The 25,436-nt window shown below is 43.2% G+C and overlaps 1 protein-coding gene across 5 annotated transcripts in view; it reads right to left on the bottom strand.

The window, feature by feature from the left end:
- znf512 (zinc finger protein 512) overlaps positions 1-24,766 on the bottom strand; it is a 70,632-nt gene extending 45,866 nt beyond the window's left edge. For 3 of the 5 annotated variants that reach the window (XM_087979729.1, XM_087979743.1, XM_087979734.1), the window contains exons 1-4: positions 24,709-24,765; positions 21,305-21,401; positions 5,723-5,793; positions 756-826 (exon numbers count right to left, since the gene is read on the bottom strand). In XM_087979729.1, the coding sequence (XP_087835855.1) occupies positions 756-826; positions 5,723-5,793; positions 21,305-21,392 (230 nt within the window). In that variant the 5' untranslated portion in view covers positions 21,393-21,401; positions 24,709-24,765. Of the gene's footprint in view, positions 1-755; positions 827-5,722; positions 5,794-21,304; positions 21,402-24,708 lie in introns of all 5 variants that reach the window. The other 2 variants (XM_087979741.1, XM_087979749.1) reach the window with 1 other exon arrangement.
- Between the last annotated feature and the right edge of the window lie 670 nt (positions 24,767-25,436).

The following is a 25,436-nucleotide window of genomic DNA, read 5'->3' as shown; positions in this document are numbered from 1 at the left end:
CCACGAATTATTTAAAATGTTTCCGTTTACTGCAATGCATGAAATAGAGCTTATAAACATAAAATAGTCACTAATAAATTCAGCAGTGATTTCAGGAGATACATTGTTTTCCACCATGGTTAGTCTGCGGAACGAACTGCCCCAAGTAGTCCGTGGAACAAATAGATGTATTTAAGAATAGGAGAGTCAAAGAAATAAAAGGAAAGATCCGACAAAAGTAACCTGTAGTAGACAGCTCATGTGAAGCATAAATATTTGCATCATTCAGACAGGTAGAATAGCTAGTTTCTGTGCTGTAAAACATTGCAATGTACAAGTGGTACAAGTGACTTTTGGGCATAAAATGGAAATGTGTACATTGCTTCTCGACAATTCATTTTGTTATGGAATGCTGCCATTGGTTCGTTGGTAGGATCATCTAACTTATTTATTCTTCACCTCTTTCCCCATAGCCTGAGAAAGGTTTTACGTTTAAGTATTTACCCAATTCCCTTTTGAAAGTGCACCCACCACATTTTCAGGCAAAGCACTGCACATCACAACAACTCAAAAGTTACATTATATTTCACGTTGGCGCTAACTCTAAGCAAAAATGCATGACAAATGAACATTTTCATTAAAGATTAGAGGGAAATCTGAAAGAGAGGTAAGTAGAAACCCAAAAGAGAAAACATTATCTTTAAAGAGAGGAGTAAAATGCCCAATTCAGAATTTTAAATCAAAACACTTTATACAATCCAGTAAACCACACATACTTCTCATTTCCCAAGGTGATCTTTATCTTTTGTATTCTAGGTTCTAATTCCTCTTCAGGAAGTTCAGTTGTCTGGAAAAATGTATTTTTGTAAGTAACAAATATGAAATTATACTGCAACATTAAAACATCATAAATGTCACAAATTCAATAAAGAAATGTGAAAATTAGAAAGGTGAACAATATGCGGGTTATTTTAAAAATTCTAAAATCTTAAAATTCGCACTTTAACATTTACAATTTTTCAGCAGAGCAAAGCTGAAACGTCAGCAAGAATGAAGTTTATGACGCATTGTGTCTCCTGTACAATTTATCATTAAGATGTCATTACTATCCTAATTGACTGAAAGCAACTGAACTCCCACTCATTATGCAATCTACCTGATTGTGTTCCATTCAAGATCAATGTGATTCCACATTGACCAAATCAGCCACCCAGTCAGTTGGAGAGATTTTAAAATTGTCTTCCAAGATTTATTAATAAATTCCAAGTTATCTTTAATTTGGTGGCCAGAGAGCCATATGTTTAACTTACTCATTTGTTATATCATTTCTCTTTACTCAGCCTTTCATTAGTTTCTACTATTAGATGTCTAATAATTTTTCAGCTCCGACTGAAAAAACTTAGAAGTATAATGGAGGGTATGTGATGAGGCAAAGCCAACTTCAGTCTCAAGAGCACTGACATTTAGAAGGAAGTGAGGATTGCAGCAGATAGGAAATCCAGAAATGCAGGAAGCACAAGGGATATACTGAATTAAACAGCCTAATCTCATTTGAAATGCCTCTATTTCCCAACAGTGAGTAGGATTTAGAGGCTGACTGTTGAGTAGTGGTGCCTTTTTTACTTCATACGTGGCACTGATGGCTATGTCAGCATTTATCACACATCTTTCACTACCGCAGAAAATTTCATGGTGAGCTGGTTTCTGGAATTGCTGCATTCATTGTGGCATAGGGATACCCTAGTGCTGTTAAGAAAGGATCCCAGGATTTTGACGCAGCAAGAGTGAAGGACTAACAATACTGCTCGAAGTAAGAATGATGTATGGCTTGGAGAGGAACTTGCAGATTGTGGTGTTCCCATGCAGCTGCTGCTGTTGTCCTTTAAAGTGATCACAGTCAGTTTAGAAGCTGCTGTTGGTGAAGCCTCAATGAGTTACTGCAGTGAATCTTGCAGATGGTCACGTTGCTACTACTATACATAATGAAGGCATAAAATGTTGAAAGTGGGGAACAGGGCCACAGGCTGCTTTGTCCTGGATGAGATTGAGGTCGTTGAATATTGAGTTTAATTCAGATAAATGCGAGGTGCTGCATTTTGAGAAAGCAAATCTTAGCAGAACTTGTACACTTAATGGTAAGGTCCTAGGGAGTGTTGCTAAACAAAGAGACCTTGGAGTGCAGGTTCATAGCTCCTTGAAAGTGGAGTCACAGGTAGATAGGATAGTGAAGACGGCGTTTGGTATGCTTTCCTTTTATTGGTCAGAGTATTGAGTACAGGAGTTGGGAGGTCATGTTGCGGCTGTACAGGACATTGGTTAGGCCACTGTTGGAATATTCCATGCAGTTCTGGTCTCCTTCCTATCGGAAAGATGTTGTGAAACTTGAAAGGGTTCAGGAAAAATTTACAAGGATGCTGCCAGGGTTGAAGGATCTGAGCTACAGGGAGAGCTGAACAAGCTGGGGCTGTTTCCCTGGAGCGTCAGAGGCTGAAGGATTACCTTATAGAGGTTTACAAAATTATGAAAGGCATGGATAGGGTAAATAGGCAAAGTCTTTTCCCTGGGGTTGGGGAGTCCAGAACTAGAGGGCATAGGTTTAGGGTGAGAGGGGAAAGATATAAAAGTGACCTAAAGGGCAACTTTTTCACAGAAGGTGGTACGTGTATGGAATGAGCTGCCAGAGGAAGTGGTGGAGGCTGGTACAATTGCAATATTTAAAAGGCATTTGGATGGGTATATGAATAGGAAGGGTTTGTAGGGATATGGGCCGGGTGCTGGCAGGTGGGACTAGATTGGGTTGGGATATCTGATCACCATGGACGGGTTGGACCGAAGGGTCTGTTTCCGTGCTGTACATCTCTACAATTCTATGATTCTATTGATGGAGCTGCACCCATCCAGATTTGACCCTTGTAGAGGGAGCACTGACACTAAGGAGTCAGGAGGTAAGCTATTCATCATAGGATTTCAAGTTTCTGGCTTGTTCTTGAAACCACTGTTCTTAATATGGTAAGTCCATTTCAGTCTGGTCAATAGGGTGAGAGGGGAAAGATATAAAAGTAGATGTAGATGTAGATAGTGGCATTTAGCAATGCTCTTAAAATTGAATGTCAAGAGGTGATAGTTAGATTCAGTTTTGCTGGAGGTAGTGACAGTTGAGTGACATGAACTGCTTGCTTGCATGCATGCTTGCTATTTATCAGCTTAAGCATGAATATCATCTTGGTCTTGCTGCATACAGATATGTAGTGCTTCAGTACCTGGTGTCAAAAATGGTACTGAACCTTGTGAAATCATCAGAAAACATTCTTACAGTGGACCATATGATGGCAGGAGGGCATTCTAGAAGGTGAAGGTCGTTGGACCAAGCACACTACTGAGAAACTACTGCAGAAATGTCCTGGGATTGAGATGATTAACTTACAACAACCACAATGATTTTCTTTTGTGCCAGGTATGACTCCAAAAAATGTTTAATTCCCATTAACTCTAGTTTTGAGAGTGCTCCTTAATGTCAAATGCTGTTCTGACATCAAGGGCAGTCACGCTCACCTCACCTTTGGAATTCAGCTCATTTCTCCAAATTTAGACCAATGCTGTAAATGAGGTCAGGAGCCGAGTGGCCCTGGTGGACTCCAAACTGAGCAATGAGCAGATTTTAATAGTTTTGGAAATCCGCATAAGGTGGCTGCAGACATAGATGTGGTAGGTGTCATTATTCAGGTGTAATGTTACTGACCTGCTTCAAGTGAACATGTTGCTCACCTGACTCACCTCCTCAACTTGCCCTGGTATAAACAAAAGTAACTACATTTCCAGAGGGTTTCCATTTTTTGCTCTTCATTTTTAGGCTTGAGGTTCTGGGATATTAAAATTTCCCATTTGCTTTTGTGTTTATGTTCAATAAGCCAAGCTATGCAATATTGAAAATGGCCACTGTAAAATTGGCACTCAGTACTTGTTGCCTTGGTGTAGACCTGTTGCTAATAACAATCCTGTGCAGTTTTGGGGAGAAGAAAATGGTGCCCATTGTAATATTTAACCAATAGTTCAACCCTTTCTTCTGGACTCCATTATCATGATTAATCATGAATATGATCCTGAGGAGGAGTTGAACTGTCAGATCAAAAATGAACTTGCTGTCAAACATAGATCTTGGGCTTCTCCATGTCATGCCGAATTATCTTCACTTCCAGAATAGATCAAGGCAACCAACCAATGCCTTCCACTTAAAGTGGATGGTTATTAACTTGATGTGTCACTAGTCAGCTTTTTCAAACGAGTTACCTTTATCATCCTTGCAGGCAAATGTTTTTCCAGATAACCAACTAGACAGGTGCACTAGTATTTCAAAGAACTTATCGCAATACATGAAAGTTACAGAGGCAATTAGGTGGGTCTAAATGAGCATGAGGGAGAAGGCAACAGTTTGGTATGCTGATTGTGTTAAATAAAAGGAATATGAATGGCTATGGACTCCAAATATAGAGCAGTTAGGCAAAATGAGTTGTTTCTAAGCTGTATATTCTATGAAATGTGACGTAGCTGAGCCAAACTGAAGTATAATGCAAAACAAATAGAAATGGATGGAAAAATTGGCACCTCTGGCAACATTTGTGGAGAGAAAACTGGAGTTCCGTTCTGAAGAAGGGTTACTGACCTAGCAATATTAACACTGTTTTCTCTCTGTAGATACTGCCAGACCTGCTGTGTTTCTCCAGCTGTTTTAGTTTCAGATTTCCAGCATCCACAGTTCATAATTTTGTTGAAGTATAATTTATGGTATTTAACTATTATAGTTAAATACCATAAATTATTCTCAGTGCAGTCAAAAAACAGGTTGGAAGTTAAAGAGTGAAAGACGCAACTACAGAAGAAAAGGAGACAACTGACGGAAGCTACATTTTAATACTGATTGCTGGAGTCGAGTGATTGAACACGAGCCATACAAAGAAAGGTGAAAATAAGTGACGTACGCAGCAGCATGTCTGAAAGTCAATAATATCAATGAACCAAATGACTAAAGTTGCAGCAATACCCTGCTGATAGGCAATGTTCAAGATCACTCAATGAAAAGCCAAACTAGGTGACACGGTAGCTTAGTGGTTAGTACTGCTGTCTCACAGTGCCAGGGACCTGGATTCGATACCTACCTTGGGCAACTATCTGTGTGGAGTTTGCACATTCTCCCCGTGTTTGCGTGGGTTTCCTCCGGATACTCTCGTTTCCTCCCACAATCACAAAAGATGTGCAGGTCAGGTGAATTGGCCATGCTAAATTGCCCAGAGTTAGGTGCCTTAGTCAGGGGTAAATATAGGGGTCTGTGTGGGTTAGTCTTCAGAGGGTTGGTGTGGAGTTGTTGGGCCTAAGGGCCTGTTTCCACACTGTGGGGAATCTAATCTAATCTAGACAGAAGTGTCAAAGAGTCATAAGTGCCTGAGTAACCTGTACCATAGCATGTCCCCACCTTTAGAAAGGAAAGAAAACAATATGAAAAATGATTTTAAAAGTTTTTCAGGTCTATTATATCCAAAGTGGAAATGACAGCTACAAAACATTCCTAATGTACAGCACAATTCTTGCTACAGCTTAATTGCTAGTCCTCTATAACACATGAAACTATATAAAAAAAGAAACATGGCATACTGGGGAGCAGGACAGGTCCTCACATGTAATAATTCAATGTTGGTACTGCAGGGTAGGAATTATGACTTTACAGGCTAAATCGACAAAAAACACTTACCTGAAATTCTGAATGTCCAGCATCTTTTCCTTTTAATAAGTTGTCTTCAAAAGCATTCTCCTTTTTAGATCCTTTACAATAAGTAAAAATGTCTTTTAAAACCTTGCTTAAAATCTTATATATTCAATCAATTTACTGAAATTTCCATTCCTTACAACTGTTTTCATTTTGAAAATTGGTGATACCTACCAAAAGAAATTATAAAATTGAATACTTCAAGTGTTCTAGGATAAAACACGCAAGTCAGTACACTTTAAGTGCACATGATTCATAAGATGTAAAGAGCTGTACCTCAAACAGTGAATTTTTCAATTTGTACTGTTGTGGGGAAAATTACCAGTCTCAGAGTCATAATCGGGATTCAACGACAAAGTTTATTGTACAAAGAAATCGGAGCTCCAGAGAGAGAGAGAGAGAAAAATGTTCGTCACCACAGCTCTCAGCTGCGAGCTTCCTGTCACTCTCGTCATGATATTTTATACATTTTGTGGTATAATAGTCCAAGTATCAAGTCATTGTTTGTACAGCATGGTTTGTTTACAGAAACATTACAAAATCATTGTCAGTTTCAGTGGTTTTGATCATTCTGAGAAGGAAGATCTTTTTCCAGATCTGAAGTATTAACACTTGGACGCAAGCAGTCTCAGTTAACATTTCTATCGAAGGTGGTGGCTGGGCTCAGACACTTCAGCAGGCAGTAGACGTTATCGAGTGTATTCTCTCCCCCACCCGTCTTAAACTAATCATCTATGCTGTGTCTATTGTGCTGGTATCCTGTTAGCCTCAGGCAGTATCTGTGCTTGCTTTGCTGTATTTTTTCATGTACCAACTCAGCGGCCATCTTGTGTGCTAAGTTACCAATTTATGGTTCAGCTGCCATCTTGTGTCTGTGTGCCCCGTGTCGGCATGCCCCATGTCAACGCCCACGTCACTCCCCTTTTGTGGTGAAGGAGGCGACTTCAGAGATTTCCCACAGAGGTAGTGTCAAGGAATGCAGGTTTCGTTGGGGGCTCTTCTGTGGTGACGCTTGCTCCTAGCACAGCCCGCGTCCGTTACACCTTGCAGCAAAGCTTTAAACATCTGAGGCCTTGGCAGAATACCAGTATGAGTGAAATAAGAACAACAAATAGGGTCACCAGGGTTTGCCTATCAGCCATTCTCGCCAGCTATCACCTCCTGTGGCTCCTTGTCTGAAGTCACCTAGCTGATCCGAATGTTTTTGATCATCTGAGTAATATTGTTAAGATTCATAAATGAATGGATTATACACTTGTCACCAATGACTGTACATACTCCCCCTTGCTGGGTTAACTGATAATCCACTGTGTAACGTGTCTGCTGCACAAAGTCTGAATTCAGCCAATTCCCCATTGGTTGATTGTAGAGCCATTTATGTATTGTTTCCCAAGATTGTAGTTTCAGTTTTTAGCACTGAGCACCCCTACTGCCCCACCCCCCAAAGACTGAGATCCCAAAGGCCCATATCCCAATGTTGATCCCAGTTCTGCCAATCAGCGCAGAATTCTCGTCTGTTTCTAGGTACCAGGGCATAAACACATCCCCATCCCTGCCCCGTGAAACAGAGTGGGCAATCAGCAATGTTTAAATAGGTCCGTCCCTCCCCTTCTTGGGGCAGCTGGCCCCATGGGCCAGTGGGCTTGACTAAATCTACACACCCACCCTTTTGTATTTTTGTTGCTGTCCCTTACGTTGCTGTGCCCGAGGTATCTATTGTGTATCAGTTGGAAGGGGTTCACACGGGGGTGGCCACAAATAAGGAGTCAACCAATTGCGTCAATGGATACAGACAGTTTGGTTCCCATGTAAGGTGGGTTTTGTAAAAGAGATAATCCTCAAATCCTGACAGATTTCTGGCTATCGCAACATTTAGAAACAGTAATATATAAGCAAACATGTAATCAAGTATGTACACGCTTAAAGTTAAATTAGATTAATAGTCAGTGTGCCTTTATTTTTTACAATGGTACTCGGAGGTCAGCAACAGTAGGTGATTTGTGTGTCTTGTCAGCAGTTTTATCCGGGCCTCTGTAGTATGCTTGGTTGTGGTCTCAGTGCTCTCCCCTTGGTCACTGTCTTGCTCACAGTTCCTGTCTGTGCCTGGCGGACGGTCAATCATATTAGTTCGTTCACAGGAGTCTTTATACGGTTTGAGTTGGGTCCAGTGCTTCCGACGTGCCTTTTCTCCTTTTGTCTATACAGGCACAAGTGTTACCACTGATTGTAACTTGGTACAGTCCATTTCATTTTGGGTCAAAGCCTGGCTTGTCAGGCAGGGTTTGTACAAGGACGCAGCTCCCAGCTGCTCGGACCTCAGGAAAGGTTTCGAGTACACCTTGTCCTTTTGCTTATTTCTCAGTTACTAATTTACACATCCCTTTTAGTTGGGTGCTTAATTCCAGTATATATCTCCAAATTTTGTCATTTAGTGGACCTACTTTGGTCCCAGCTGAAAATGTGTTGCTGGAAAAGCGCAGCAAGTCAGGCAGCATCCAGGGAACAGGAGAATCGATGTTTCGGGCATAAGCCCTTCTTCAGGAATGAGGAAAGTTTGTCCAGCAGGCTAAGATAAAAGGTAGGGAGGAGGGACTTGGGGGAGGGGCGTCAGAAATGTGATAGGTGGAAAGCGGTCAAGGTGAGGGTGATAGATCAGACTGGGGTGGGTGCGGAGAGGTCGGGAAGAAGATTGCAGGTTAGGAAGGCGGTGCTGAATTCGATGGATTTGACTGAGACGGGGGGGGGGGGGGAGGGGAAATGAGGAAACTGGTGAAATCCGAGTTCATCCCTTGTGGTTGGAGGGTTCCTAGGCGGAAGATGAGGCGTTCTTCCTCCAACCGTCGTTTTGTTGTGGTCTGACGATGGAGGAGTCCAAAGACCTGCATATCCTTGGTGGAGCGTGAGGGGGTATTGAAATGTTGAGCCACAGGGTGGTTGGGTTGGTTAGTCCGGGTGTCCCAGAGGTGTTCTCTGAAACGCTCTGCAAGCAGCCGGCCTGTCTCCCCAATATAGAGGAGGCCACATCGGGTGCAGAGGATGCAATAGATAATGTGTGTGGAGGTGCAGGTGAATCTGTGGTGGATATGGAAGTTTCCTTTGGGGCCTTGGAGGGAGGTGAGGGGGGGAGGTGTGGGCGCAAGTCTTGCACCTCCTGCGGTTGCAGGGGAAGGTGCCGGGAGTGGAGTGTGGGTTGGTGGGGGGTGTGGATCTGACGAGGGAGTCACGGAGGGAGTGGTCTTTACGGAATGCTGATAGGGGAGGGGAGGGAAATATATCCTTGGTGGTGGGGTCTGTTTGGAGGTGGCGGAAATGACGGCGGATGATGCGCTGTACATGGAAATTGGTGGGGTGGTAGGTGAGGACCAGTGGGGTTCTGTCCTGGTGGTGGTTGGAGGGGCGGGGTTCAAGGGCGGAGGAGCGGGAAGTGGAAGAGATGCGGTGGAGGGCATCGTCAACCACGTCGGGGGGGGAATTGCGGTCCTTGAAGAAGGAGGCCATCTGGGTTGTGCGTTTTTGGAACTGGTCCTCCTGGGAGCAGATGCGGCGGAGTCGAAGGAATTGGGAGAATGGGATGGCGTTTTTACAGGGGGCAGGATGGGAGGAGGTGTAGTCCAGGTAGCTGTGGGAGTCGGTCGGTTTGTAGTAGATGTCCGTGTTTATTCGGTCGCCTGAGATAGAAATAGAAAGGTCGAGGAAGGGGAGGGAGGAATCTGAGACTGTCCAGGTGAATTTGAAGTCGGGGTGGAAGGTGTTGGTGAAGTGGATGAACTGTTCAACCTCCTCGTGGGAGCACGAGGCGGCGCCGATACAGTCATCGATGTAGCGGAGGAAAAGGTGGGGGGTGGGGCCAGTGTAGTTGCAGAAGATGGATTGTTCCACATATCCTACGAAGAGGCAGGCATAGCTGGGGCCCATGCGGGTCCAGCTCAGGACAACACTCTCACAGACCTGCAAAGGGAACCAGCTCAGGACAACACTCTCACAGACCTGCAAAGGAAAGATGAACTCGGATTTCACCAGTTTCCTCATTTCCCCTCCCCCCACCCTGTCTCAGTCAAATCCATCGAATTCAGCACCGCCTTCCTAACCTGCAATCTTCTTCCCGACCTCTCCGCCCCCACCCCAGTCTGACCTATCACCCTCACCTTGACCTCTTTCCACCTATCATATTTCCGACACCCCTCCCTCAAGTCCCTCCTCCCTACCTTTTATCTTAGCCTGCTGGACAAACTTTCCTCATTCCTGAAGAAGGGCTTATGCCCGAAACGTCGATTCTCCTGTTCCCTGCATGCTGCCTGACCTGCTGCGCTTTTCCAGCAACACATTTTCAGCTCTGATCTCCAGCATCTGCAGACCTCACTTTCTCCTACTTTGGTCCCACCCATTATAATGGTCTCTGGTAATTGCATTGCCCACCCACTCATTAATTCGTAGAGTGTTTGTCCAGTTCCCTGATTCGTGGTGGCTCTTAATTTCATGACTATGGCTGGCAGCACTTCGGCCCATGTCCTCCCTGATGTCTGTATAGCCTTAGCTAAAGCATTTTTAAAGGGTTGTTCATTCTCTCTACCATCCCTGAGCTCTGGGTGTGATAAGGGATACGAAATTTTTATTTTATCCCTAGTAGCTGGCATAGTTTTCATAACTTTACCTGTGAAATCTGTCCCTTGATCGGAGTTAATCTGTAGGTGTACCCCCCATCTTGGGATTACCTCCTCTGCTGAAATTCTGGCTACAGTGGTAGCGGTATAGTTTTTAGTGGGGAATGCTTCTACCTACCCAGTGAACTGGTCTATGATGACCAGGCAGTACGTTTTCCCACAGGAAGGTGGTAGTGGCCCCTGTGAAATGCATTTGGAGGTGTACCCATGGTCCCCGTGGACTAGGTTGTTGGCGTTCCATCCTAACTCATATGGGTCTATCTGGGCTGGGCTGTGCTGTGCGCTAACCACTCATCTGCGGCAGAGTTTGGCTGTATCTCTTCCCATTCTCTTCTACCACCACTCTCTCCCTAGACTTGCTATCATAGCTTCTCTGCCTATTTGAGAGCCCATGGTGCAGCTCGAGCAAGGTGTTCTGTATGCACGCTGGTGTTATCACCTTGTCTGCTTGCCTTCAGACACCGTCCTCCCCTTTAAGTGCTCCCTGCATTCTCCATCTCTCTTTCTTCCTGTGGGATGTCCTCCTGCAGCTGCTGTATGTGAATAGCATCTTCTGCTAGTTCTACTGTTGCTATTGGAACCTCATCAACGGTTTCCAGCTCCAAGGCTCGCTGGGCTGCTTGGTCTGTGCTTGGTTCCCTTTAAATTTCAGCCAGCCTGGACTAGCTTTCCCTGGCTCCTTTTGGTGCCCTTTGATTTTTATTATTTCAACCTCTTCTGTCAGTTAGCTGGCGCGCAGCAGTGCTTGGAATCTTAACTGGTGTTTCATGGAGGATCCCCCAGCTATGGTGAACTCTCTTCTCCCCTACGCAACCATGTAGTCAAGTACAACTCCGAAGGCATATTGGTTGTCTGTGTAAATATTCACAATTCTCCCCTTTGACAGCTCAAATGCTTTGGCTAGTGCAACTATCTTTACTACTTGTGTGGACTGACTTCCGTCAATCCTTCCTGACATAACGGTCTCGCTTTTATTGTTGATGATGGCCCATCTCATGCAAGGTGACCCGGCTACATATTTCCGTGACCCATCCACAAAGAGGGTCTCCTTGACTGTATCCTTTACCCTACCCAATCTTCATCCCCATTTATATCTCCGCAATTATCCGGTTTCCATGTCCAGATCTCCCTCAGCTGGGTTTTCTCCCATATCCCTAACTATTACCACAGACGAACTTGGTGGGAGGAGAACTGCCTCCCACTTTGCCCTTCGCATATTGGATTTGGCCCTTAGCTCCCCGGTGTTTAACATTTCCACTAGGGTGTGTTTGGTGTGGAGGATGACATTCCCTGCCATTAATATGGGTTTGCTGACCCTCACGGTCCAAGCAGCACAGTCTTAGGCCGCTATGCATGTGGGCAGCCCAGTGACTACTGGCCCTTCTGTGGTACAGTAATACCCTTCTCCTGCCACCGTGATCCTGTGTGACCACTGCAGAGAAAAATCCTCCCTCATTATTACAATGTATGTGAAAGTCTTTACTGGGATCTGGCAGCCCTAGCCCGGGGGCCAATATTATACAAGTTTTTAACTCACTGTAAGCCTCTTCCTGTTCTGGTCGCCAGGTCACAGGTCGTAAGGCAGGCTTGCCTCCTTTGGTTAGTTTTTGAATCGATTCAGCCAATTTTGCAAAATCTGGTATAAAACTCCAGCTATAGTTGAATAGCCCCAAGACCTTTCTGACTCCCCTTCCATAAGGCTGTATTGCCTTCTTTCGGTTGCTTGGCATTTCCTTGATTCCCCTGGGATATAAGGTGTCCCAGGTACAGGACTTGTTCTTGTCCAATTTGTGCTTTTGGAGAGGGGGGGGGGGGCGCTGACTTTTAACCCTGCGGCTGCCAGCTCGTGCAACACAAGCTTCCTGGTATCCTGTCGACTCTGAAGCAATCCATGTAATGTAAGGCAGTGCTCCCTTCTAGTAAATCTATTTTGTTGAGGATATCACTCATCACTCAGTGAAACATTGTGGAGCTGTTATGGAATCCCTGTGGCAAGCAAGTCCACGAGTACTGTCTGTCCTTTACTACGAAGGCAAATTTATTCTTGGATCCAGGGTGTAGCGGAATGGACCAGAATCCATTAGCTATGCCTAATACTGTGAAAATTGAGTGCCAGAACCAATCTGTTCAGAATTGTGGAGGGGTCTGCTAAATTGGGATGCAATTTGGGGGTGACCTTGTTTAGCCCTGTGTAGTCAATGGTGAGTCTGTAGCTCCCATCCGGCTTTATCCCTGGCCATGTTGGGAATTGATTGAACTTGTAGTTTCTCTTAAGATTCCCTGTTTTACTAGAGCTTTAACTTTCTCCCTGCCTGTTTTGTGCGTTTCGGGCTTGATTAAATACTGCCAATGGAGGCTTATGCTCCAGTCCAGGCACCATTATAGGGTCTATCTCGACTAAACCTCTGTCTTAACTTTGTCTCTGGCCATGCCTCGGGGATGGAGGTGTAGATGGCTCAGAAACCCCCATTGAGGTTCCAGTTCCTACTGGTGGCTGCAGCTATTTTAAAAGGCTCGAGGTGACCGAAGTTTCCCAATTTCGGTCTTTCGACCGTCCTGTTTTGGCCAGATCAATTTTCCTTTTGCACAGTCAATCACGACTTTGTATTTCTTCCTGAACTCTTTACCCATTATGGTACCTTCATTATTTTGGTAAATATAAAATCTCATACGTGTATATATATGTTACTGATATCCACGAGCGTAGTCTCGCTTATGTAAGTGGGTGTCTTATCTCCTCCAACTCCGGTAAGGTGGATCATTTTATTTGCATGGCTAAGGGTAAGTTGGTGATAGATAGCCACTCCTGTGTCTACCAAATGTCACACTTTCTATTTCCAACTACCACAGGCATGTACATTCTCCCCTCTCCCTTGGCAGCTGGTTGTCAGCTCTGCTGACCTTGGGAGTCCCACAGAGTTCTGGGGTTGTTTGGGGAATGCCCATGCTTTTCCCAGCACACTGCCTCTGTATGCCCTGCTCTATTGCAGCGACTCCAGTATTTTACGCTGTTCCTTGTCCTATTCCTTGCCTGTAAGACCCTACAAATTCTGGCCAAGTGTCCCTGTCAGCCACAGTTGTGGCAGGATAGTTTGGGTCTGGCTTCGCCTCCATTGTAGTAGGCTGCTCTTTTGGGTTTTGTTTTTATTGCAGGAGCTTCCACCTCCTGCTCTCCACTAGCCCACTCTACCAGATCATCATAGTTTTGGGACATTATCACTCCCATTTTCAGGATAGGCTCTCTAGCACCCATCAGCCTATCTCTAAAAGCCTCAATGAATGCCCAGTCCCCATGATCTAGGTTCACTTGTCCTGAGTATTCCTAGTATACCCTAAATAATCATTCCCCATAGTCAGAGTCTCCTTTCCCTTTAAGCTGTTGGGATTTTGCTCCAGTTCCAAGGAGCATTTCCTAATACCCGCTCGATCTCTTCTTTAAAATGGGCAAAGGAGACCTGCTGGACATCTATCTCAGCTGTAAGGGCAACAGCATGTATCCACCCTCTTCCCCCCCCCCCCCCCCCCCTTTGCACTTTGAGGCTGTAATTGGCCCAGGGAGGCCATGATTTGTTACCTTCCTCCCAGGATAGAAGGTTTATAGTTTGCTTTTGGCTGCAACTAGATTATATTCTTGCACCTCCTGCTCTGCTGAGGGAGCAGTTGGTCCCTGCAGTACAGTTTCGTAGGAAGAGAGAAAGTCAGTCTCCTTTGCCAGCTGTACTTTTTCTAATCGTAGCTCTAGCTTCTTTATCCTATCCTCCAGTTCTTCAATTTGTTCTTGGCTTTTCTCCACCTACCAGTGAAGGTGCCCACTTGCTCAATTGGTACACTAACATTACCCCTATTTACCTCTTAACAACTGGTTTAGGGCTGGGTTTCTGAGGCAGGCACTACCTTGTCCTCCGGTCGGTTCGCACAACCATCTGGTTATCACACCAGTTAGTACACTTTCCCACTTACGCTCCACAGGCATGCACTTATACACAACCAAGTACTAGCGCAAAAGTTAAACATTGCAATAGTATACGCTTTTAAACTCTGTCTTTGACACAGTCTGACTCTGCTATGTTGCAGATTCAAAGTGTCTCTCACCCCCAGCTCCCCGATTGTGGGCTTTGACCAGAGCACCAGGAATAGGAGACCCTGCTCGCAGTGCCAATTGTTGTGGGGAAAATCACCAGTCTTGGAGTCAGAATCGGGATTCAACGACAGAGTTTATTATACTGGAGCTCCAGGGAGAGAGAGATAGAAAGACGTTTGTCAGCACGGTTCTCAGCTGCGAGCCTCCTGCCACTCTTGGAGCACATCATGATATTTTTGCATTTTGTGGTGCAATAGTTCAAGTATCGAATCTTTGTTTCTACAGCATAGTTTGTTTACAGAAAACATTACAAACCCATTGTCAGTTTCAGTGGTTGTGATCGTTCTTCCCAAGCAAGATCATTTTCCATTACTGCAGATCTGAAGTCTTAACACTTGTACACAAACAGTCACAGGTGGTTAACATTTCTATTGAAGTTGGTGGCTGGACTCAGACACTTCAGTGGGTAGTAGATGTGACTGATGCGTATTCACTCCCCCACCCGCCTTATACTCATTTATACTGTGTCTATTGTGCTGATATCCTGTTAGCCTCAGGCAGTATCTGTGTATGTTTTGCTGTATTTTTCCATGTAATAGCTCAGTGGCCATCTTGTATGCTAAGTGACCAATTTATGGCTCAGTTACCAGCTTGTATCTGTGTGCCCATGTCAGCATACCCCTTGTCAACTCCCACTTCAATACCAAATTAATTCGTCATGCAGTTAATTCTGACACCCTAGCATTAGAAAACCTATTAACAGCTGTCAGGCAATAGCTTATCAATCTAGTACAGGGGAACCTCAATTATCCGAATACCAATTATCTGAAAATTGGATCATCTGAAGGAGATCTCGAGGTCCCAATAGAAACATTATATCAAAGACGTGTTTCCAGTAGTGATCGAGTCTTTTGTTTAGTGATTAAACAGGCACTGTCTCCAAATGACTGACGTCATGTCCTCTCTCTCTCCCCCCACACTTTCCCTGGAGTTCGACAGAGGGATGTACCTTAAACCATCCTCCTCTGCTTCCCAGGAATAATCTCTCCAACATTGTCCTGTACAGGGCAAAGGTGCAATCTGTCAAAACTTTGCAGTAAAAAGTTGTGTGTGGGGCTGTGACTGTGTGCTATTTGGAGACTTACCCCACAAAGGCAGCTGCGGCAGCATCAGCAATCTTGCTGGTGTGCAGTCTGGATGCCCTGCAGAGGGGCCAGGGGTGGACTGGGGGGGGGGGGGCTGTGTTGGGGGCAGGAGGCTCACGCGCTTTGTGCTGGGGGGGGGGTATTGGACCAGGTTTGTTGGGGGGGGGGGGGGGGCGGTTTTGAAGCGGGTTGAGGGGTGGGGGTAGTCTGGGTTTTTGGGTGGGGGGGGCGGTTTTGAACCCAGGGTTGGGGTGCAGGGTTGGAGGGCAGGGCACGGGGTTGTACCAGGTTTGGGGGGCCTGGGTTGGAGAGTGAAACGTGGGGGTTGGACCAGGTTGGGGGGGGGGGGGGGGGGGGGGGGGGGGGGGGGGGGGGGGGGGGGGGGGGGGGGGGGGGGGTGGTTGGGGCGATGTTGGAGGTGGGCCCACGTGCTATGCTGCTGCTGCAGTCTCCTGAATGGGGAGCAGACTTTAAAAACTCCGAGCCCCAGAGGAAAGGCATTTAATCGATTTTCCGAATATTCGATTATCCGAACGAAATAGTGCCCACCCATCACGTTTAGATAATAGAGTTTCCACTGTATTTTTTCAAAATTTGATCTTGGGAGTCCAATCCTTGCCAAAAAAGACCAGAATTTACTACCTATCTATCTGTTTCTAACTGTCTTCGGGAACATGGTTTTGAGCTACCTTCTTGAACCCATGCAATCCATGTGGTGCAGTTACATAGTGTTGCTACAGAAGGACTTCCAGGAGTTTGATCCAATGACAGTGGAGGAATCATATCGTTCCAAGAACGGATGGTGAGAGACTTGGTGTTCCCTTGCATCGGTTGCCCTTATCCTTCTAGGTGCATAGAGGTTACGGGCTGAAAGTTGAAGGAACTAGTTACCACAGTACATCTTAAATGGCACACATTGTTGCTATTAGGAGGGAATGAAAATTTTAAGATGGTGGTATCTAGAAATGTTGCATCTTAGTTAAATAACTAATTTAAGATCAAAATAATAGAAAACCCTGCAGATTAGTGAAAGAGATAGCTGGTCGTGTCGTTTCGTGGCTAGTTGATGTTCATGTATGCGGATTGTTAGCTGTCTTCCTGTTTGTCCTATATAGTGTTTTGTGCAGTCCTTGCATGGTATTTTGTACACTACATTAGTTTTGGTCATGTTGGGTATCAGGTCCTTCGTTCTGGTGAGTTGTTGTCTGAGCGTTGTTTGTGTGCCGTTATGAGTCCTAGGGGTCGCAGTAGTCTGGCTGTCAGTTCTGAGATGCTCCTGATGTATGGTAGTGTGGCTAGTCCTTTTGGTTGTGGTATGTCCTCGTTCCGTGGTCTTTCTCTTAGGCATCTGTTGATGAAGTTGCGCGGGTATCCGTTTTTGGCGAATACCTTGTATAGGTGTTCCTCTTCTTCTTTTTGCAGTTCTGGTGTACTGCAGTGTGTTGTGGCCCTTTTGAATAGTGTCCTGATGCAGCTTCGTTTGTGTGTGTTGGGGTGGTTACTTTCATAGTTTAGGACTTGGTCTGTGTGTGTAGCTTTCCTGTAAACCCTTGTAGTGAATTCTCCGTTCGGTGTTCTCTGTACCATCACGTCTAGGAATGGGAGTTGGTTGTCCTTTTCTTCTTCTCTCGTGAATCGATTCCTGTGAGTATGGCGTTGATGATCCGGTGTGTTTTTTCTATTTCCGTGTTTTTAATGATTACAAACGTGTCATCGACATATCTGACCCAGAGTTTGGGTTGAATTTGTGGTAGGACTGTTTGTTCTAACCTTTGCATAACTGCCTCTATTATGAGTCTCGAGATTGGTGATCCCATGGGTGTTCCGTTGATTTGTTCGTATATCTGGTTGTTGAATGTGAAGTGTGTTGTGAGGCACAAGTCCAGTAGTTTAAGTATGCCGTCTTTGTTGATAGGTTCAGCGTCCTGTTTTCTGTTCTGTATGTCCAGTAGGTTGGCTATTGTATCTCTGGCTAGGGTTTTGTCAATCGAAGTGAACAGTGCCGTCATGTCGAATGACATCATGGTTTCTTCTTTGTCTATGTGTATATTTCTGATGATGTCCAAGAATTCCTGTGTTGATTGTATAGAGTGTTTGGATCCGCTGACCAGGTGTTTCAGTTTCTGTTGTAGTTCTTTGGCCAGTTTGTATGATGGTGCCCCTGGTAGTGATACTATGGGTCTGAGTGGGATGTCTGGTTTGTGTACTTTAGGTAATCCATAGAATCTGGGGGTGTTGTTGCTTTCCGGTTTCATTCTTTGTAGGTCAGCTCTGGTTATCTGTCCGTTTTTTTGTAGATTCCTTAATGTGTTATTTATCCTATTGATGAGTTGTGGTGTGGGGTCAAATTCCTTCATTTGGTATGTGTTGATATCTGCAAGTAGTTGTTGTGCTTTTTGGATGTAATCAGATCTAGTAGCCACACACTACTATCTCTAGTAGCCACACACGCAGACAACAAGCAACATGAATTCGACTGGGACAACACTACTATCATAGGGCAAGCCAGACAGAGAACAGCCAGGGAATTCCTAGAGGCATGGCATTCATCCACAAACTCCATCAACAAACACATCGACCTGGACCCAGTATACCAACCACTACAGCGGACAGCTGAAACTGACAACCGGAAGCGGCAGGGACAGACCACTATAAACACCGGAGGAAACATCAAAGCAGCGCTTCGCAGGAGGCTCCCAAGCACTGATGATGTCGCCTAGCCAGGGGACGAAACATTTGCAACAAAAACTTCCAGCTAGCGAACAGAACCACAACAACGAGCACCCGAGCTACAAATCTTCGCACAAACTTTGAATCCTTTATAACTATTGATACAAAATTAGAATAATTTCCTTATATCTGCAAAAAAATAAATAAATGTTTTTATTCCTTCATCTTTCTGTTCTTAGTATATTTATTGAGAAAAAACCCTTGAGCTACTCAAGGCTGCAGAAGATATTCAAAGTCTGGCCATGTTACCAATTATATTAGAATAGGAATTGCTATAACACTACATATTTGAAATAGCTGACATTTGGCACATTTTAGTAAACTGAAACAAAACTCCTTCAGAAATTGGGTAACAAGCACATTTGGGAAAACAGCTTTATGCAATTAAGTTAATCTCTTAGCAAATGCGGTTGCATTATAAAAAGCTCAACAATTTCACTCAGGAATAAGATTTTTCTGACTGGCTTGTTGCCACACTTGTAGCCACACCAGAGGTTCATGCTAAAATACATTCAACAGAAAACTTCATTTTGCTTCAATCCAGCTGGGAATGCTAGATATAACTGATATTGAAATGTGTTACTGGAAGAGGCACAATGATCGACATAGGAGGTCAAAAAGTACTTTCAATTGGCCATCTATTTCTATCGTCTATCCAATTCTTGCTGAATTTTCATTCAAGGCTGCGTAGGTTACATGAATCAGCCATGGGATGTGCAGATTTACAGGGATAGGGTAGCAGAGTCACTGTGGACTCGATGGGCCAAATGGTCTGCTTCCATACTGTACAGATCTTACAATTTATGCATTAACTCAATCATTTAAACATTCCATACTATAGCAGGTATACACACTTCCAGGAATATTAATTCAAACTACCAAAGTTTATTCAAAATGGCTAAATGTTATCCTTTAACAAGCAGTCCATCAAAATCTGTACTTATTTGGCAAAGTAGACAATATCTGGACCTGCTTCTCAGTTTCCTGAAAAATGCAACATAAAATTGAGGTCATCTAATATCCTTTATATTTTGTACAACTATCATGGTAATTTAAAGAAAGTCATACAAGCACACATTTAATTGCTAGTAATCCCTACCATTCACAGCAGTGAAACATTGAGGAAGGTGACTTGCAATCACAAAACTGCCATAAAATCAGATTCAAGTGACTCAAATAGAAACAGCAATTCGGTAAAACAACAATATCAAATTAAAACCTCAAAACATTTTTAAAAATTTTATCAGCATGCAAAAGTCCTGATATATTTGTATTACATTTTCACAAGAACTACGGGTTCAAAACATCCATGGATCTCTCAACAAGTACATATTAGATTCCAACCTTGCCTGAAAAATGATAATGGTCTTTGTCTGAGATCAAATCTCTACCAATCTAAACAAGATCACTGATGCAGAAGGTGCAGGGTTCCAAGCATGGGCTCCTATAGAGTGTGGCAGATATGTCTGATGGGAATACGACTTGGCCATACAGAGTAGATCTTGAAAGGGAAAATACAAATTTCTTTCAAATATAGTCCCTTCAATAGGAGGGCACATGTCATCTAAGTTCTGATACTGCATTGGATATTTGGGAGCTTGATAGGCATCCATTCAACTCGCCAGGAATTTCAAAGATTTGCAACCTTCCCAAGTCAATACACTCAGGAGGTTCGCAATAGGCACCAATCTAGAAGAATTCTTGACTCTCTGGTTTTCTGAAACCTTCTTTGCACTCCTATAAACAATATTTATATACACTCCTCCTTTCCCGCTTAAATTCAGATTCCATTGAAGTTGAGGATATTTATGGTAACACTGCAATTTATTTTGAACACCATGTCTCAAGTGGGATTTGACTGTTCATTCTGACATAACTTTATAATCAATTAAGGTTTTGGATGTAGGTTTGGTCACTGAGCTGGAAGGTTCATTTCCAGACATTTCGTCACTGAGGAAAATTCCTGCTTTCTATTTGTATGTTTGGGTTGGTGATGTAATTTCCTCACCACAAGAAACTCAACATATAAATAGAAAGCAGGAAATTTCAGCAGTGCTTCACCTGAGGCCCACTGAAGATGCTACCTAGTAGGGTGACGAAACATCTGGAAATTAACCTTTCAGCTCAGTGACCAAACCTACATTCAAAACATCAACCTGAGCTATCAATCTTCTCAAAACTCGCTAATCAGTTAAGGTCAATCAGTTAAGGGTGACACGGTGGCACAGTGGTTAGCAATGTTGCCTCACAGCGCCAGAGACCCGGGTTCAATTCCCGACTGACTGTGTGGAGTTTGCACATTCTCCCCATGTCTGCGTGGGTTTCCTCCGGGTGCTCCGGTTTCCTCCCACAGTCCAAAAATGTGCAGGTCAGGCAAATTGGCCATGCTAAATTGCCCGTAGTGTTAGGTGCAGGGGTAAATGTAGGGGAGTGGGTCTGGGTGGGTTGCGCTTCGGTGGGTCAGTGTGGACTTGTTGGGCCGAAGGGCCTGTTTCCACGCTGTAAGTAATCTAATCTAAATACAAATGCAATGAAAGCATTTAATTGGGCATAAGTGTTAGATGAGTACCCCCTCTGGTGATGCTAAGCCCATGGCAAAACATAGCATACATTTTACTGTGATGAAGACAAATGGGAGCTTTTAAAAATATTTCAAACACATCACAGTTGTGGAGATGCTTCATATTTAGTTTCCAAGCACAAAACAGTATAGTTGTTGCAAATCTGAAACAAACATAAAACACTAAATATTCAGCAGAGCAGGTGGCATCTGTCGAGGGAAAAAACATATTTCAAGTTGATGACCTCTCAGAAGTGGCAGGAGTTACAATAGACAGCAGGTTAAGAAAGTGAAAGCTAGGGTGTATAGGTAAAAGAACAAAAGGGAAAGTCAATAATACACTTTCTAATAATCAACATACAGAACATGTTTATCAGAATTCATGCTTACCTTGTATCTTTTGTTTAGATTTCAGTTTTGGTTTTAACAACTTCTTGCTTGAAACTTCCACAGCGGAAATCTTGTTCTTTTGTGCCATCACAAGAAACTAAAAAATACAAAGAAAACTATGTGGATATTTATATATAAATAATTGGGTGATAATGGCATTTGAAACAGAAAATAAAATGTATACTAGAGATCAAAACAAAAAGCTTCCTAGTTTGCGTGGGAATATTTCCAGTTTGAGACTTTCTTGCAAACTTGGTAATGCCAAAGTTGTTTAAGGCAGTTTTAAGTTAAATTCGGTGAATACCATATATTGGTATTTAGGGCATTTAATCAAGATATTTGCCTGATAATTGCTCAGCAGATTTTCATGTAGGAAACCAGTGGAACTAAGTCCTATCTTATACATACAGCAGTTTCAGCCGATTTGAGGTACAAATGATATTTTTACTTTCCTCAGTAAAAACATATAGTATCATTGTTCCTTCCTCTCTTTGATTCGCTGACCTGACCCCAAATATGCTTTCTTCTGTTATGTATGATTTAGTGAAAAACCATGAGGTGGTGCCACTACCTTGTCACTGAAGTAGTAAGTGAAAACCTATACTCCTGACCACCCTTTAACAGCTAAAGACTGTTTAAGTATAAAAAGGCAGCGTATAGTTGCAGATGTCAGTGAATGCAAGGTTTCCACCCCCTCCAACTCCCCTTCTCCAACTTGAAAAACCTGCCTTTCACTGTTCGAATTCATGTGAAAAATCACTTTGGATGAGTACATTGCTCAGCAGTAGTGGAACTGTACCCCAGCACGATGCTCCCACCTCCTAGACAGAGAAATAACAATGGGAGAACAAAGTCTATTTTCAAATAAAACACAGAATCTGGAGAGCATTTGAACTGATCTATTGAAATCACCGAGTATAAAATATCACAGTAATGTTTGAAAAGAATATATTGAAACATGATACAATACCAAAACGTGGGGCCTCCTGGGGAAGGTGTCAGTGTTTACCACCATTCAATGTAGAAACTTCACAATGCTTGAAGAAATGGGAGTTCCATAATTCTGACCTAGTGACACATTTCCAAGTCAGCATGGTGAGCGGCTTGGAGGGGAATTTACAGGTGATGGTGTTCCCAGACATCTACTGCCTGTGTACTGTGTCATGTGTGGAAGATGCTGTCTAAAGAGAGGTGGTAAATTTTTGCAGTGCATCTTGTAGGAGATACACACTACTGGTGACTAAGTGTTGGTGTTGAAGTGAGTGAATGTAGTGACAACCGAGCAGGCTGCTTTGCCCTGGTTGGTGTCAAGCACTTTTGAGTATTGTTGAAGGCTCATCCAGGTAAGTGGAGGATATTCCACCACACTCCTAATTTGAGCCGTGGATTGATAGGCTTTGGGAAATCAGGAGCTACAGTATTTCTAGCCTCTGAACGGCTCTTGTAGTCAATTTTCTTACATATTAGTCCAGTTTCTAGTCAATAGTAACCTGAAGGGTTGATAGTGAGGGCTTCAGTGATGGTATTGCCTGTGAGTCAAGAATCTTTGGATAGATGTCCTCTTATTGGAGATTGTCATTGCATGGCGTGAACACTGCTTGCTACTCATCAGTCCAAGTCTGGCTACTGTCCAAGTCTTGCTGCATTTGGACTGTCTGTATGAGGAGGAGACACAGATATAGCTCTCAAAATTCAAATACCTCCTGGCTGACTCTCATCATACCACTCATTTTCAGACCAACAAGCACCTACAATATAAAAAGTGGTCTTACTTTCAGAGATCAATGTGTCCTGCTTGGATCTGAACATGAACAACTGACATCTTTTCTAACTTGTGGTGAGAGTGAAAATGATTTAGTTCCCTTGTCAGTAGCAATTCCAAACTAAGGGCTGCACTGAGATAACATTAAAATTATAACCACTCATGATCTTTCTCGAGCCGCCTAGGAACAGGAATATCTTCAAGATGTTTACACCATTCAACAAGTTCATGGCTGATCTGTGGCTTAATTGCACAAGGTCCTTATCCCTTTAAAAAAAAACCCTCCGTTTTAAAATTAACAAATCGATCCTACATCCACTGCTATTTGTGGGAGAGTTCCAAACATCCACCACCTTTTGAATATAGTCCTACAGCCTACCCAGCAACTGTTCACCAAAAAATTCTAGTCTATTCCAATTTTCTTTGGCCAATATTGCCACTCCTTTAAACCTACCTCTTTAATCAACTGGTTCCAATTTTTCTATGTGACTCGTTATCCAATAACACTGAGGTGCCTTGGAATTTTTAAGCACTAAAAAAGGTGCTGTATTATTGAATTAAGCTAATTTATGCTGTACAAAGGAACAAGTAGACAGAGGTAAAGTACTGGAAAGAAAACACATCAAACCACGAAACTTCAGCAAAAGTGAATGCTCTCAGGTCAAGAATACAAGCTCTTTAGGACGCTTTGTGAATTCAAACAAATGAATGCACACAACGACAAAACAAAATGATGAGATATAGGATATATCGTCAGTTAACATTTTAAAGACCATTTAGTTGGAAAATTTGTGAAGTGTCATTTCCTGAAATCAGCAGCTAAAGAAAAATACAGTAATCACTAGAATCAGATTGATTAAAAAATGAGAAGATGCAGATACGTATACTGATGACGGCTTAAAAATCAGTATAAATCTCAATTATATCCACATCAATGCAGCTGGACAGGAAAGATCATTCACACCAACTATTCAAGCTTAAAAATTAAAAAGTTGGAAACTTTAAAGTTTTCTCTTTCTCGGGCACTAATCTACTATTTCAATTAACTGCAGCTTGAAAATGTTACTCTTCTGACCCAGACAATAGTTAATCGGTACGCTTCGTTTTGTACTAAAAATACACAAGGAGGATAAAAGAAAATACCTCCCCGGTTCTTGTATAACGTTCAATAACCGTGACAAGACAGGTTATTTTTGGTGTGGAAGGAGACACGATACCGGCGAAAACCAAACGGATATGGTCTCTTTAAACTTGCACTCACAAGAAACCATTAAGTGAAACAGCCCAGTTCATAATTAAAATGCCAGTCAGCTTCAGATGCAGAAAACAAAATTAAAAGATCACATTTTCTATTTCCCAGCACTCATTTTATAATAATCCCACACAATTTTCTCCCCACGCCGCTCCCCACTCCCCAAGACATTTAGCTTCAAAATAAAAATGGCGTTAACAACAAAACCACTTCAACAATGTCCAAAAACGTAAAGCGCAGGAGAAAGGGAGCAACAGCGCTGGCAACTCCACGCTCCTTCCCTTCTCCTGGTCGGTACAGCAGCTGAAAGCACTGCGAATGCAACTTCCAATACATATTCGGAGGCGTTATTTCGTTTTAAATGATGGGTAAATACCACAGTTACACTACCTTCGAAATCCCAGACGTTCGGTACAGCTTGACGCCACTACACCAGGGTAAGGAGTGGCTCCAGACGACACTTCCGCTCAGTGTGCACTGGGGTTAAAAAAATGACTGGAGTCCTGGAGTACAATGTATAACCCAGGGATGAGACAGAGAAAAAGATAGATGGTAAACAAAAGAGAAAGATCGAGAGTACAACTCAACATTAGATAGGTGCAAAGTGGTGCAAAAGAAATATTAGTGTGCAAACTAGAGCACAGCATGTAAATTGATTTCAAATACGCGAAAAATTTTCATTTCTATAGTAACTATGGTGCAACTTTAAGCGATTTTGAAGTGCTTTACAACGTACAAAGTACACTTTTAAGTATGCGCAAGCAGATTTGTGCCTAGGAAGACTCTAGGTTTGAAATTAGGAAAAACTTCACACAAAAGGTGCCATATGTGTATAATTCTTCATTATAAAGGGTGCCTGATGAAAAAAACAAATATTGTTGGCCTTGTGTTGCTGAAGTAGAGAAAATGCTAACTTCAGAAATTTTGGCTAAATCTTGCCACAAATCTGTAAGGGAAAACAAGTTCATAGAACGTTGCATCACTTCAGTGCTCTATACAGGCTTATGAGCATATTATATAGTCAAATTTAACCCACATTCTTTCTTAATTTGTTCATTCTTTTGCAACTCTATGATTCTACCCCTAAGTAGTCTGACTTAAGTTTTTTTTTAATAGGA

This window comes from Chiloscyllium plagiosum, unplaced genomic scaffold, assembly GCF_037043375.1.
Source record: "Chiloscyllium plagiosum isolate Xiang-an unplaced genomic scaffold, Cpla_swu_hap1 HiC_scaffold_3, whole genome shotgun sequence".
In the NCBI taxonomy this organism is placed as follows: domain Eukaryota; kingdom Metazoa; phylum Chordata; class Chondrichthyes; order Orectolobiformes; family Hemiscylliidae; genus Chiloscyllium; species Chiloscyllium plagiosum.
This window is presented reverse-complemented; position numbering and strand designations above follow the sequence as displayed.